The 16,253-nt window shown below is 46.5% G+C and overlaps 1 protein-coding gene across 1 annotated transcript in view; it reads right to left on the minus strand.

The window, feature by feature from the left end:
* NODAL (nodal growth differentiation factor) overlaps nucleotides 1-11,362 on the minus strand; it is a 47,678-nt gene extending 36,316 nt beyond the window's left edge. Inside the window, exon 1 of the mRNA XM_085620411.1 lies at nucleotides 11,116-11,362. Within this exon, the coding sequence (XP_085476537.1) occupies nucleotides 11,116-11,362 (247 nt within the window). The remainder of the gene's footprint in view (nucleotides 1-11,115) is intronic.
* Nucleotides 11,363-16,253: the final 4,891 nt, after the last annotated feature.

Genomic DNA, 16,253 nt, shown 5'->3' on the forward strand with positions numbered 1-16,253 from the left:
CTATGGTTACTTGTCGTTCATAAGTGAAAATTCTAATATAGAACATTCAGCCGCGGTCGGTAGTAGGAGTAACTGCAGGGCGGTGACGTGGGGAGGGGGAGGGGCAGGGTGGGGGGGTAGTAAACTATGGATTACGGAGGTTTACAGGTAAGTTAACATATAAATTAATAAAACGAATTTCGTTGCGTGCACTGCATCCCCAAATGAGATGCAGTGCACGCAACGAAATTCGTTTTATTAATTTATATGTTAACTTACCTGTAAACCTCCGTAATCCATAGTTTACTACCCCCCACCGTGCCCCTCCCCCTCCCCACGTCACCGCCCTGCATTTACTCCTACTATCGACCGCGGCTGAGAACATTGAGCTACTAACTGTCATCAAAGAGCTTAATGCAAACTGCAAGGTACATGTGAGAGCTATATGTTTTTTTGCCCAGTCTTTCATTATCCTAACCTTGCAAAAAGTGGTTCATTTGGGTACAAAACGATGCTTATTATTACAGAGAACCTCTAACAATGATGTTCTGTTTTAATTCTGAATTTGTGCTGTTCCAGAATAAGGACTCTTAAACTATATTGGCTACCAGTATCGATGACATGTCACTCCTACACTACACCTTGTAGTCCTCTCTGATGTAACATTTCCTATGATTGTCTCTGTGCAATGTGTGTGTGATGTAAAGTGTTCTGACACCTTACACTGGTATGAGTGGTGCTATAAAACTAAATGAATCAGAGAGACAGTGGTTAAGGAGACTTGAAAGACATTGTTTAAGTGTGCTTAGTGGGAGAATCCGTGACAAAGGTGGTCATGGGGGGCGCCAACAAACATTGTCGCACAGGGCACCACCCCTGTTAAAGCTGGCCCTGGGCATAGCTATCATTGGTGCAGAAGGTGCAGTTGCACTAGGGTCCGCAGCCGAGGAGGGGGCATTGAAGATTCAGAATTGCCTATATTACTACCCTGATGGCAGTCAAAGAGGCCATTTTCCTTGCTTGCACCAGGGCCCATGGGAAACTCACAACGCTAATGTTAATCAAACTACGTTTTTTTTTATTCAATCTAAACCTCAGAGACTAGCAGACAGAGATACATTGGAAGTGTAGGGTCTGCACCAAGAATCCTTGAAGGACAGATGCAAGAAGTAAAATTAGTATTGGGGGGACAGGCGGGGGAAGAGGTAAATAATAAAGGAAAGGAGGTACGAAAGGACGGTGGGTAACCATATTTCCTTACAGTGCAATTGTGATAAAATAAGAGATGATGGCGGGAGGTTCAGGTGCCTTACAATCCAATTCTAGGTGCATACCTGTATGACAGAACAATCTAGAAGCTCTGGTGGGGTGTTGCAAAGTGACAAAACCACAAACAGATTGCAAAGAGGCTTTGGAAAAGCACAGGCAAGGCAGGCTTGGAGACAAGCTAGCCTATGATAACGCAGCATAAAGGTCAATGGGCCCGCTAGATGGGACTTTCATTTCCCATGTGCCTTCAAATATCTATCTATCTATCTATCTATCTATCTATCTATCTATCTATCTATCTATCTATCTATCTATCTATCTATCTATCTATCTATCTATCTAGGGAAACATTGTTTACAACGCGGGGATTACATCGCGATGCCATTACATCGCGGTTTTTACAACGCAAGTCGTTACAACGACTTGCGCTAGATGGTGCTCTAGGACAAGGAATAGTATAATTTACTATCCAACACCTTCCCTACTGTACGTACACTGGAGTTGGAATAGTAAATTATACTACTCCTAAATCCTATTCCTTGTCCTAGAGCGCCATCTAGCGCAAGTCGTTGTAACGACTTGCGATGTCAAAACCGCGATGTAGTGTACCGCGATGTAAATGTATGCGTTGTAACGTCATACATCCATCTATCTATCTATCTATCTATCTATCTATCTATCTATCTATCTATCTATCTATCTATCTATCTATCTATCTATCTATCTATCTATCTATCTATATCTATCTATCTATCTATCTATCTATCTATCTATCTATCTATCTATCTATCTATAAATGTGTTCATTGGCTAAAAGGGGTTTAAAAAAGGATTTTAAAAACGTATACATATTGTAACGTATGAATTCATCAAGAGGTGACTTCGCTAAGGCAATCAAATCATTGGCTTTATGTACATTGTATCTAAGACAGAAAGGTTTTAAAAAACCGATTCCTAGCTTCCATACCTGTCTTACTAGGACAGACAAAAAGTGCATGCTTAAAATCTTGAATCCCGCCCTTACAGAGTCCACACGCTCCGGTCATATCCCCTTTAGGCAACCAATGCTTTTTAGAAGTGTCTAGAGGTAAAATGCCAAGTCTGAGAATAATTAAAAAACGCCTAGTACTGTGTTCCAAAGTAAATGACAGATGTTTCTGATTCTGCTTAAAAGATTGGCTATCAGCATAGTCCTTGTACATTCCTAGCTGTGAACAATGTGTAATGTCCTGCGTGTGACACAGTCTGGCAGTCACATTTTTCAAAACCAGTTTTAATTGTGCTGGAGTCCATAACTGCAAGTGAGCACTAGAATTTTACTAGTGCAATCTCAAAATTATTTCTAAAAGTATAAATTCCTCATTAATCGTTGAGAGTTTCATACCTTTACCAGAACTGTTAGTGGACCTTCTGATGCATGAAGTAGATTGCATGCCCATCTAATCACATTTGCCAAAGATATGGTGTAGGCGCTAGGGAGGGAAAGCGCTAATCCTAATGCTTGGACGTGGGCTGCTTGACTCAGGGAGACCATCTTCTGTAAAATCTTCCCTTCGCGTACATTTAAAACCAATCATTTATTTATAGGAATATATTCAAGGGCATAGGATAGAATGGGAGGTATCTTTACTCAATAAATGTCTAAAAGGGTCTTAAAATGTCCTCTGTCCAAAGAGCAGTACAATCTTTTTAAAGCACTGACGTGAGAAGTGGCCTCGCGACCTACGTGAGAGAAGTGGGAAGTATTTTCTAAGGTCTGGGAGAAGACCCTACCCAAGTATGTATATGCAGTGGCTACCTCTACGGGCCTTCCACCCAACCTCCAGTTAAAAGGGCAGAACTACCATTTCCTCTAAAAGGTACCACCTTATTTTGAAAGTATTTATCTTCAAGAAATTGTCTTCTGCATATTTAAAAAGGCCATTCAAGTTCAGCTGAAGTCCAATAGGTGTTTGGTCGAAAATGACTACTTTATCAGCGTACAATACAGTATGCACATCATGAAGTGCCATTTGTGGAGGGACATTTTGTATATTATTAAAACAGACTGGTAAATCACTAAGAAATAACGAAAATAAAAGTGGGGCTAAAATACATCTCTTCTCCAAGTCATTGTGAGTTAAACTCTTAGTGGCCAGTCCCTTGCTCCTCCCCATTAAGAAAATACTCTGCCCCAAGTGGATGAATGCAGTGCAACAATCAGCCATAATAAGTCCCTAGGGATGCCCACACGCACTAGTTTCCTGGAGTGCTGTCTATCGACCCTGTCGAAAGCAGTAGAAAAGTCTACAAATGTCTGTCTATCTATCATGCAAAAGTGGCCCAAATACACACTTTACAAGAGAACGGGAATTGGATTACGGACAACCGTCGACAAATACAAACCTATAAGTATCACAACAATGCAGTTACTTTAATTCAGTGGAAACTGGGCAATGCAACTTGGTAGTCAGAATGGACTGGAGCAGACACAGTCTTAGCCAAAGTATGTTTCAAGTGGAGGATTTCGAGTTATTTTTAGAGGTAGTGCGATAGAGGGTAGGGCAAAGAGCTGGTGAGCACCAGATTCTTGTTGCACTTCCTAATAATGCAAACATATACAACTCAGCAAAGAATGTGTACAGGCAGGGCCAGCTTTAGGGCAGTGCGACTGGTGCGGTCGCACTGGGCGCTGGCCTGTGGATAGGGCGGCTCACATCAGGGGGGGGGGGCACTGTGTTTAGCAATATCTTATGATTGGAGAGATGAGGAGCACTTTTGCCCAGTGGTAGTGAGAGAAACCGTGGAGGCGGTCTTGGGGCGTGGGGGCGCCACCAGCGCTAAAGCCAGCCCTGTGTACTGGTGTGGTCACCAGCACTCATTTTCGGGGAAAGAGAATTCTTTTTCATATTAGACTTCGAACAAGGGCAAGAGAAGGAAAAGTAGAAAGGAGTAGAGGCAATCTAGGAAAACTAGGCGAAAAAGAACCTACAGGAGTAAGATACAAAAAAAACAGGAAGTGTAGGGTCGTGAAAGGATGAAAATTAGGTAGAATGAAGGATAGGCAACCACGGAGGGCTAGTATAGAAAATCTTGGACCCCTGCACTTAATGTATTAACGTATTTTTACGAAATCAGCACTGACACGTCTGCAAAGTGCAATATTAATAATGGTATCGTTTTCTTAAGACACACTTGTGGAGGAGTTTACAGGAGAGAGAACTGCGTTAAGAGACAACCATTTTGGGGCATTTAAATGTTCGCACCCCTGCTTTTCAAGGATTATGGTTCAGGCTAGGGTGCGCATGGAAAGAAAGTGTCGCAGTATGTATTTATTCCCTTGGAGTGTTTTGCCCCGCGCATTGTCTTCCTTACGAGTCCCCAGCCCCAGGGAATCCTTTTCAACCCCCCAGGGAGGTGGGCCTGCGCCTGACATAATCCAATCAAATCCGCCCTGAAAGGATGTGGATTGCGAGGCGAGGCTTTCTATAGGCCTGTCTGGCCGGGTACCCAGAACTGAGACGAGAACACAAAGGCAGGCAGACTCGGGGATGCTCTGCGGCCCTGCAGGCCTCGTCGGAACAAGCCCTTCTCCTATCATGCTCAAGGTGTGGATCGGGCAGAGCTCGAGCTGTCTGGGGCAGAGGGCACAAGTTCAGCACGGGTCAGTGGAGAGGACATGGCAGCAGCTGGGACAATGGTGGCACACGCTGTCTGAGTAATGCTGAACTCTGATGGCAACATTCAGAGCTTCTCGGGCACTGGGAAAAGGCAGGAATGCGGCCGGATTCCTGCAGCATGCGGTAGAGCACACAGTGTGACCTGCTGCTAACACATGAGCCCGCATGTCATGCTCAGGGCCGGCTTTAGTGCTGGTGGCACCCTGTGTGACAATGCTTGTTGGCGCCCCCCCAATGACCACCTCAACCACGGATTCCCTCACTAGCACCCTTTAACAGTGACCAAGTCTCCATAACCCCACTCTCTCAGATGCATTGAATTCGTTTTATAGCGCCACTCATACCAGTGTAGGGTGTCCGAGCACTTTGCATCACACGCACATTACACAGAGACAATCAATCATACGTGTGTAAATCAATGTTTAGGAAATGTTACATAAGCCAAAGGACTAAAAGTGTAGGAGTCACATGTCATCCATACTGGTAGGCAGTATAGTTTAAGAGTGCTTGGTGTGGAGAAGCACAAACACAGAGTCGAAAAAGAAATAGCATAGTTGGGAGTTTTCTTTAATAATAAGAATCGATTTCTAGCCAAATTAACCCTTTTTGCAACATTAATCAATGTTCTAATAATGTATACTTTGCAGTGTGTATGCAGTTCTAGGATGAAAGTTAATAGCTCACTATTCTATATTAGGACTTTAAGTTATAAATTGCAAGTAACAAAAGGATGTCTCTTTTGAAAGCAGTAACCTGCTGATCTGTTTACATCATACGCACTCTGTAATCTACTTGGTTGGTACAAGTTCTTTGCAGCAGGCATATTAACCCTCTGCACTAACTTCACCTAAGTCAAAACCTCAACTATACAAAATGCTGATCTCACTCCAGGAAGATAATTAATCACACGAGTTATCTTGACATTTATGTGAGGCCTGGTCATTAACGGGGAAAGAAACGCCGCAGCAGGTGCTTCAAAAGCATAATAAACTTTCAAACTTGGCGCCCCCAGGAAGCCAGCACCCGGTGCGGTGGCACCGGTCGCACCGCCCTAAAGCCGGCCCTGGTCATGCTCGGGGTTCTGGGGGTGAAACACCCCGCGCCCTTTCGATGGTTGTGATTTATCAACAGACTCCCAACCACGATCCTACTGCGCAGGTGTTACAACAGTCTTTATTGGTGTAAAAAGTGTCCTTTCGGTCCCATAGGTCTCTCGCCCATCCCTCCTCTTTCTATACATCTGTGCCTTTCGCCTCGCTCGGTCTGCCAGCTCTCGTTTCATCGGTCCGTCCTTAATGGCGCATTTCCCATTCTTTATGAAAATCAAGGGTTCAAAACCCCATTACTCATAAGAACCTCACCTGCGGAAAGCACTTCCCATAAATCACTGAAGGTAAAATATTGACCCAAAGTCTAGAAAAATGTATGTTTGTTTTCTTAACGTGATATGTGTTGTAGTATAGCATTGTTATAGCGCTTACTCATTACTATCCCTTTGTGGAGCGCTATATATAATAAAGGCATTGTCATGCAATACTGCAGCCTAGTTATTCTGATGATACTCACTGTGGCTCTGTTATTTGTCATATCAACAGCAGCTTTATTGGCCTATAATTCAGACTCCTCTGTCTGCTTGCCTTTACTACACTGGGCTCTTTTTGGTACGGCTGTCTTTCAAACACCTTTGAAGACGAATCATGTTATATGCTGGAATTATTTCCCAAACATCCCAGCCAAGCCGAATCTCGAAAAACACGCGATTGTCTTATTTAACTAGCGATTCCTCATATTGTATTTGCAGTATGTGTATCCTGGTCCCATAATGCAGTCTTGGGACCTTGTGATAACGTACTTCATCTTTGTGGTTTAGTATGAACAGAGTAATATTTCTCTGCAGCCCCACAGAAGCCTAGGACACGGGTTTCTATCCGTCTCCCGCGCTTTGGGAAATGCTGTTACGTAAAACCTATCATTCCCGGGAATTGGGCCTCTTACAGGAATTATTTATCATAATTCACGTTAAGTAAAATATGTAACCGAAATGTAGAAATACATCGTAGATGTCTTTTATGTGCCATGTATACTTTATGCCCCAAAAATGAAGTTTTGGGGTTCTGGTGAATTTTTTATACTCCAACATTAGTTTCATGCTGCCAAAGGCCACACCATTCCTCTTTTAGCCGCTCCTCATACACACAGTGGACTTATTTTAGGTCCAGAGGCCGCCACTAATCTAATAACTGTACTGAATCCGGAACCCAGAATGGCACGGGTGAGGCAATTTAATGACAACATGGTACCAGAGCCACAATATCGTTCCACTGAAGTTATTAATAGAAAGCCTATACCTAATGAGATGATATTTTGTAAGCCATATTTCGGCGCCGATATTCATGTAAAACGACATTACGAACTCCAATATTCAGAAACCAACACGGTGTGCCATCCCCTAGCTGTGATCCCTTGGTTCCTCCCTCCCCTATCAAGGGATCATGCCGTCTACTTTACCTGCATGTACAATTCCAAAGAGATTTCAGGTACAGAGTACGTCCACAGATAGGCGGGAGGGTGGTGGTCTGCCTCAGACTTTCTCGGTGTGTTGTACCCTTCATGAGTGGACCATTGTGTACAGGGCCGGCTTTAGTGCTGGTGGCACCCTGTGCGACAATGTTTGTTGGCGCCCCCCCAATGACCACCTCCACCACGGATTCTCTCACTAGCACCCTTTAACAGTGACCAAGTCTCCATAACCACACTCTCTCAGATGCATTGAATTCGTTATATAGCGCCACTCATACCAGTGTAGGGTGTCAGAGCACTTTGCATCATACACACATTACACAGAGACAATCAATCATACGTGTGTAAATCAGTGTATAGGAAATGTTACATAAGCCAAAGGACTAAAAGTGTAGGAGTCACATGTCATCCATACTGGTAGGCAGTATAGTTTAAGAGTGCTTGGTGTGGAGAAGCACAAACTCCGAGGCCAAAATGAAACAGCATAGTTGGGAGTTTTCTTTAATAATAAGAATCGATTTCTAGCCAAATTAACCATTTTTGCAACATTAATCAATGTTCTAATAATGTATTCTTTGCAGTGTGTAGGCAGTTCTAGGATGAAGTTAATAGCTCACTATACTATATTAGGCATTTAAGATATAAATTGCAAGTAACAAAAGGATGTCTCTTTTGAAAGCAATAACCTGCTAATCTGTTTACATCATACGCACTCTGTAATTTACTTGGTACACGTTCTTTGCAGCAGGCATATTAACCCTCTGCACTAACTTCACATAAGTCAAAACCTCAAATGTACAAATTGCTGATCTCTCTCCAGGAAGATAATTAATCATACGAGTTATCTTGACATTTATGTGAGGCCTGGTAATTGCCGGGGGAAAGAAACGCTGCAGCAGGTGCTTCAAAAGCATAATAAACGTTCAAACACGGCGCCCCCAGTAAGCCAGCACCCTGTGCGGTGGCACCGGTCGCACCGCCCTAAAGCCGGCCCTGATTGTGTACTTTAAATTTAAAATTGCACCGAACCATCATAGACGGGTCAACAAAACCCCACCTGCACGTCCCACCACCAATCTCCACTAAGTCGTGTTTCCCACCCAAGGCTTCCAAAAGTAGGTGTGAAGTGAAGAAGCCAGAGGCCTCCCTCGAGGCCAGGCCCAGAGACGTCATATGTCTGCGTCGGACCTTTGAGGTCAGACACCGGCGCCACGTGACCTGCAGGAACATGGCCGGCCTTTAGAAGGTGCAAGTTGTGCCCAGGGCGCTGACCGCCAGGTGGGTGCAGGAGCTGCCCGCAGAAGTTGCCCGCAGAAGTCTCGCGCCGACCTGGGACACATAGATAATTCAATATAGGAGACATTTGGTTTGGCCCCGGATATTATCGGAACAAAGGACAGCTCGTTGTACGGTTCCATGGGGCACCCTGCTCGGCCGGTGGAGCTCGTTGGGCCTTTCTTAAAAGCTGCTGCACTACGCTCGCGGCATCTCGGGGACGGTGCTGGTGGTTTGTGCGTGCTGTATTCGTTTGTATTTCTTACATAGCGCCATATTTCTTTCAACGGAAGAGAGAAAGAAGGGGCGGTGAGAGGGACGGTGTGAAAGGCATATCTCCTGCTGTCATGAAAGGGTAGACGAGACTTTATGATAAAGTGGTTTCTGCAGGTGTTCTGTTTCAATGCGCTGTATGTGAACACCAATTACATCAATCCCGAGATATAAAGAACGGTTAACAAGTTCCAAGCCTCCTTGTGCCCTACATCGTCACGCATGATGACAGAGTCTTGCTTATTTTTGCATTGGAATCTGAAGACTGCAGCTTTGTAGACGTGCAGAAAGCGCCACATCGCCGCGGGGTGAGAAAGGGTGTCGGTAAAATGTCGATAATCCCTTCTGCCGGCATGGACATCAGATCACCGGCTAATGTCCCGAGTGCGGCGTCTCCCCTGCACGTGTTCACTAAAGCGCAGTGTGTGCAGCCGGCATGACACGACTCCGCTCCAGCTCTCTGCAAAACCGCAGTGTACTTTAATGCACCTGCTCACGCGATCCATATCCACCAAAAGTCCTGGAATGCAGAAAATAGCTCAAGAGGCGAAGGCGCCTGCTGCAGGGATTTGCGTAAACCCAAGAATTGCAGTAACATAGCTCAGCGAGCGTGCGGCGACCTGTTCGCAAACTTTAGGACACCGGTACTTTACATATTGGACATGTTACTCATTTTTCCACCGTTTTGATGAAAATAGTACAAATAATTGAGTTGTGTAAGCAGCAGCTGCAACCTAAATGTTAAAGGACAGTATATTTTCTTCAATAACGCTCTAAAATGGACCATTTTATATGATCTCTAAAATGGTCTTGGGTGCAAGGCAGTAATAGAGCCCACATTTCTACCCAGGGCTGGCTTTAGTGCTGGTGGCGCCCTGTGCGACAATGTTTGTTGGCGCCCCCCCAATGACCACCTCCACCACGGATTCTCTCACTAGCTCCCTTTAACAGTGACCAAGTCTCCATAACCACACTCTCTCAGATGCATTGAATTAGTTATATAGCGCCACTCATACCAGTGTAGGGTGTCTGAGCACTTTGCATCACACACACATTACACAGAGACAATCAATCATATGTGTGGAACTCCGTGTATAGGAAATGTTACATAAGCCAAAGGACTGAAAGTGTAGGCGTCACATGTCATCCATACTGGTAGGCAGTATAGTTTAAGAGTGCTTGGTGTGGAGAAGCACAAACTCAGAGTTGAAAAAGAAACAGCATAGTTGGGAGTTTTCTTTAATAATAAGAATCGATTTCTAGCCAAATTAACCCTTTTTGCAGCAATAATCAATGTTCTAATAATGTATATTTTGCAGTGTGTATGCAGTTCTGGGATGAAAGTTAATAGCTCACTATTCTATATTAGGACTTTAAATTATAAATTGCAAGTAACAAAAGGATGTCTCTTTTGAAAGCAGTAACCTGCTGATCTGTTTACATCATACGAACTCTGTAATCTACTTGGTACACGATCTTTGCAGCAGGCATATTAACCCTCTGCACTAACTTCACCTAAGTCAAAACCCCAACTTTACAAAACACTGATCTCTCTCCAGGAAGATAATTAATCACACGAGTTTTCTTGACATTTATATGAGGCCTGGTAATTGCCAGGGGGAAGAAAGGCTGCAGCAGGTGCTTCAAAAGCTTAAGAAACTTTCAAACACGACGCCCCCAGGAAGCCAGCACCCGGTGCGGTGGCACCGGTCGCAGCGCCCTAAAGCCGGCCCTGTGTCTACCATAAATACGCGTGACTGCAACACATCATTTCTTTCAATAGCACCGCAATAATATTGTCTCCGGTGGCACCGCAGAAAACTGTTCTAAATCACCGCAGAGCCTTGGCAAGGCTCAGAGAGTGGTTCTCACTTTAGAGGTGTGCGTACACCACCCACCCGTCTGCTGAAGTCAAAAGCCCCGTAGCGGGACGGTCTACTGAGTAAATTGTTGACCTCTGAACCAAGAACGACGATATCTAATCTAACGGCGCATGCTTTCCCCTTCACCACACTCTCCGATCTTGGACAAGTGACGTGCGCTTCGGTTCTCGCATCTGTCGACGCCCGAGAGAGCATGCAAACCATCTGAACATGTGGACATTTGAATTTTTCTGGCAAATAAATGAAGTGCGAGCTTACTTTTTGCTACCAGGCTCCTGACGACTTCTGCGTTCTGTCCGAGTGGCGTATGTTTTTTAGCCCTCCTCCCTCCTGGCTGCAAGTCCCGAAAGAGGTTCACCATGTAGCGGAGCGGTGGGGGAGCCCTGTCGGTCCTCTGGCCCCCAAACTCCGGCTGCTGCTGCACAGGCCGCCTGACTGCCCCCCAGCTACCCCCTGCAGCCCGTATCAGTATCAGGCTGAGGAGAATGGCGATAAAGTCCTGCATTGTGGCGCGGGAGGCTACCGTGTGGGTGGTCAGGGCCCGCCGGTCACCCCCGGACCTTTATACTAAAGCAGCTCTTCACGGCAGCCCAGGGGCACTTTCAGAGCCCACGGCCAATCGCTGCGCGCGGCCCCACGGTCAGCACAGGCTTAACCCTGGCCCTGGAGGCGAGCAGACACCTATTTTGCACCTGCATCTTTGGGAAGGAGGGAGAGACATGTTGAGAAGAGGCGAGAATTACACCTGTCTTGTAAATTCAGAGCCGCTGACAGTCGGCGGCGCCCGCGTGTCATGAGTACTTTGATAGGTGTCTTAAGTACAGTGCAGCCACTTTAATTATAAATAGCGGTTATTAAGAGCCCGCCCTGCACAAATCCTAGGTCCAAATACCAACTCCAAACAATGCGCGAGCAAATTTGCCTTAATAGTGGAAAATAATCCTGAGCTCTGTAGCTTGTTCAGGCCTTGGAGCTTTTATATCAGTGCTTAATTTGTAATACTAACAAAAAGAATGTCAGGGCCCTGGCTAGGTCTCTGCAGCTTGCACCTCTCTTCGCACTTGCCAGCGCTGCCAATGACAGTACCAACAAACCTACTCACCATCACACTCCTACGAGCATGACAATTCAGACTATTACAGGACCCCAATTTTTAATTATGGCATGTGAGGCAGGTAGTCATTTTCATTGTAGGATGAATTAATAAACAGCAGTTGTGCTCAACACCAAATTGGCCAAACAGCGCCACCCTGTGATAGACTGTTGTAAGTGCGGATGCTGACAAATAAGTGCCTGTGACGAGCACCGGAAAACACAGCTCAAATTAAGTACTGATCTTGAGCAAAAGAGGTATGTTTTGGAAAGTCAGTGAGAGGTTAGTCACACTAAACCTCGCCCGTGGCCACTCCCATTGTAATAAAGCGCTAGTACACTACACCCTTTGTAGGCGTTCAGAAGTTTTTGACTGCAGCTTTGTTTACTGGATTCACAACCTGTGCACCCCATAAACTTTATTTGGGGGGTCATAAATCACCCAACCTGCTGGCATGTCATGAATCAATCACTGTCATTGCAAATATCAGTGTTTAAGCATCAGCCTAAACCACACCATAAGACCAGTGATGTCATCATAAATCACGCTATATATAAATCAGGTAGTTAAACCATCCCATAAATCATTTTGACGGTTGGCGATGTCATTGAAGTCTTTGAGCTGAAGTTTACTTTTAGTGCGGGAGTCATCCCACAACCTCTTTGAGGCTGAATTGGCTACCTTCACCTGCTCGGTGTGGTCTGCCGCCTGGTGGGCCTGGGCTGCTAGTGCCGTGTTTCATGACCCCCGGATCTGTGACCGCCTTACCCTGCCGTAAGGCATCTCAAGGTAAGTAGCCTGGTCTGCCACCCCGCTGTGGTGTTGCCTTTTAAACCTTCCTTATGCTCTTCTCCTTTTATCTCCTTTAACGCCACACTGTCCGTGGGCTTACGTCCTTGGGCAGCTTCCCCGTCGCTGTTATTTGAACCCTGCCAGAGCCGAGGCAGCCCACAGGTTGGCCCAGAAGACCTCTGTTCTGGCATCTGAGAGGTGCCCCCCATCGCTGCTATAGTATTCGGGGCGCCTCATCTTGATCAGGCTGTGCCTGATGGTTTCCCACCCATTGGGCTTTTTCTGGGATTTGTCCAAGGCCCCAGTGGACCGAGCTCCCCTCCATCTTTGACTGGGAATAATTTCTGATCATATCAGACTGGTGTTGCCGAATAATCTGGCAACCATGGGAATGATACACATCAGCAGTTCTTTCCTTCCCAGTTGGGCCAGGTTGTTTCCTCATATACGCACACTGAGCAGGTGTGGTTTGGATGGCCGTTCCATGTGCAGCTTTCTCCAATGTTGCCCCAGCTGATCCCAACGCATTCCAGATGACCCCATCCAACTGATATACGTCCTATCAGGCCTGGGGAGACTGGCTAGCCCCACTGCTTCACCCTGCTTGGATCCTTTGAATAAAGGAATGTCAGAAAACTCACATCATTGTGCATTTGGCTCCTGCCAAGACAAACAATGTCAGCTTGCTTCTGTTGGTTGGTTCAGGATGTAGGGTAGTGTGCGTTAAGGCCTTTCCTCTCATGGTGTCCATACATAGATCTTGTATGCCATGGGGCACCACTTGCCCAACCGATAATGCCTTCTACTCGGACACCCAGCTGTGCTGCCGTCATCGCTGCCCCATTGGGGAAGGAATGCCTGCTGAAACTTGCTGCTGGCAGCCCTGCCATGCCCAGCACCATCTTCAGCACTGCTCAGAACTGGAACTTGCCTAGGCATTCCCCACTGCTGTGTCTGAAAAGGGGACCTTCCCCTGCAAGGCGTATTGCCCAATACTCATACATCAAGCGTACTGGGCAAATGTTTTAGCTGGGAAGGCTCTGTAGCTTTATCCGGGTCCCCCTGACCCGCTGGTGTGTCTTGAACCTCCTCAGAAGTGTCTCAACCTGCCCCATACCTAGCTGTATGTCTTGTGCCTGGAGGCAGGCTTCCGTTGACTAGCGATTGAATGGGGCTCCCAGTTCGCTAACCCTGAATGCCCCAAAGAATGCCAGTGTAAATGCGGATTTAAATAGAGTAACTTTGTAGGTATCTGCACGCCTTTTGGTCGGGAACCCTACCAGATGATGCAAGGGTATCGAATTCAATGAGTAGCCTTTTGTCTTGTCTTTTACCTTCCAGTCACTGCCAACCTTTCAACACCGTCCTGAGGTAATGAGAGCCAGTGGGGTCCTCCCTGGTGGCGATCTTTGAAAAGTGCGCTATTGCTGCCAGATGTCCCCAAGTCCAAGATTTTGTCTTTTCTGCCCGAAAACCCATCTCACAATCTGCTCCACTGCCCCTGCAGTGCTTCGAGCATCTTTGATAGATTCTAGTCCAGTGACCCTCTGTACTGTTTTTGTGTATGTCACATACCGCCGCACTGTTTTTGGGACAAGGGCATGCTCTATCAGCTGGGACAGGTCACATCTGCCAGGGACTAGAGCTCGCCTGGGGGAAGGGGTCATTGCGCGCTCTTCCTCTGGGGCCAGCTTCTTAAATTTGTCTATCTGGAATTGAGAGAGTGCATCTGCTTGAGTGTTATAGACCCCTGGGACATGCCTCGCTTTCAACTCCAGGTTGTTTGTTAACTGCAGCTTTACCATGTGCCTTAAGACCTTCAGCACACGCGGACACCTGGCTGCCTCACTGTTGATTGCATGCACCGCTGTCTGGTTATCAGACCATAGCATCAGCTTCATATCCTTCAGCCTCTCCTGCCATAATGTCAGTGCTACTATTATGGGGAACAACTCTATGAATGTTATGTTCTTAGTTAGCCCTGCTGTGGCCCATTCCTGGGGCCACTTCTTTGGGAACCAGCTGTCCATTAGGATTGCCCTGAAGCCCACGCTACCATATGCGTCTGTGCACAGTGCAATTTGCCTGTCTGACAACCAACCATACCTCAATAGGAGCAAACCATTGAAGTCTTCTTGGAAGGCCAACCAGGTTGTGAGGTCCTGATTCGCCCCAGACCCCAATCTTGTATGGTTGCGTTTCTTCTGTAGCCCCCTAGTTAATTGGGTGAGGCACCTTGGAAAACTCTCCCAGCCAGGATCACCCTTGCTGCAAAATTCAACTTCCCTATGAGTTCTTGCTGCTCCCCCAGCATAGCTCTCTCTGTTTACCATCACCTTTATCCCTTTTGTTATGTAATGTACCTCGTCTTCTAGAATCCGGGATGTGCCGGAAGTGGAGTCTAACTCTATGCCCAGGAAAACCATCTTTGTTGCAGGTACCACTGTTTTCTCTGCGGGCAGTGGTACCCCTATCTCAGCAGCTAGGCACTGAAAGGTGCTCAATAAGCTTCTGGACTTCGCCCACCCCTGCCTACCCCCAAACAAAAGTTACCCACGTAGCGGAGCTCGCACCCTTTAGAGTGCCTTATCTGTATTGTCCTTTCCAGGAATGTACTGAATTGCTCAAAGTATGCACATGATATGGAGCACCTCACAGGGAGGGCCTTGACAAAATATGTTTCCCCTTCAAATTAGAAATCCAGTAGATAGTAGCTTTCTGGGTGCACTGGTAGGAGCCTGAACATGGATTCGATGTCCGTCGTTGCCATCAAGGCTCCCCGCCAGGCTGCGTGCACTAGATTGATTGAGTCATACACTAATGCATACTCTACCGCGCAGTCTTGTGGGTTGAGCCTGTCATTCACTGACCCCCCCCCCCCCCCCCCAGGGATTGATAGGTGGTGTATTCTTGGGCATCCCCCCCAAAGGGGAAATCACCAGTCTGGTGGGTGCCAGGAGACCAGGAATCCTTCTTCTCTCCCAACTGCTTCTCTTTCTGAATCTTGCCCTGCACCATCTTGGGGTGTTGGCGAGATGAGCGTAGGTTTTTTGCATCTTCCATCCTGATGTACCCTGTGAATGGAATTTTAAAACTTTTCTCAAGTCCTTTGCATGATAGATGTGCGTCTGAATTGCTGTCATATTGGTTGGCTAGCTTGCTCAGCCTGGGGGTATTGATAGCTGAACGTCCCCCCATACCCTTACATTGTGCCCTGTTCTGCATTACTTCTTTTTTGCTTTCTCCTTCCAGTCCCTTTCTCTGTCATCCCTACCCTTGCAGTCTGCTGCTGGGTGCCCCCCTCACCCCTCTAAGGTGGAGTACACGTGCCTGAATTTACATGATGGCCTCAGGTCTATTCGACTTTATCATACTTAACCTCTTCAGTGCCCATGACGAGATAGTCTCGTCATGGAGCACGGTTGCGCTGTGCCCATGACGAGACTATCTCGTCATGAACCCCACCCACTAGTGCAACGCCCGGCACAGGAGGGGGAAAGGGCGTGGCACT

This window comes from Triturus cristatus, chromosome 1_2 (genome assembly GCF_964204655.1).
Source record: "Triturus cristatus chromosome 1_2, aTriCri1.1, whole genome shotgun sequence".
Classification (NCBI taxonomy): Eukaryota; Metazoa; Chordata; class Amphibia; order Caudata; family Salamandridae; genus Triturus; species Triturus cristatus.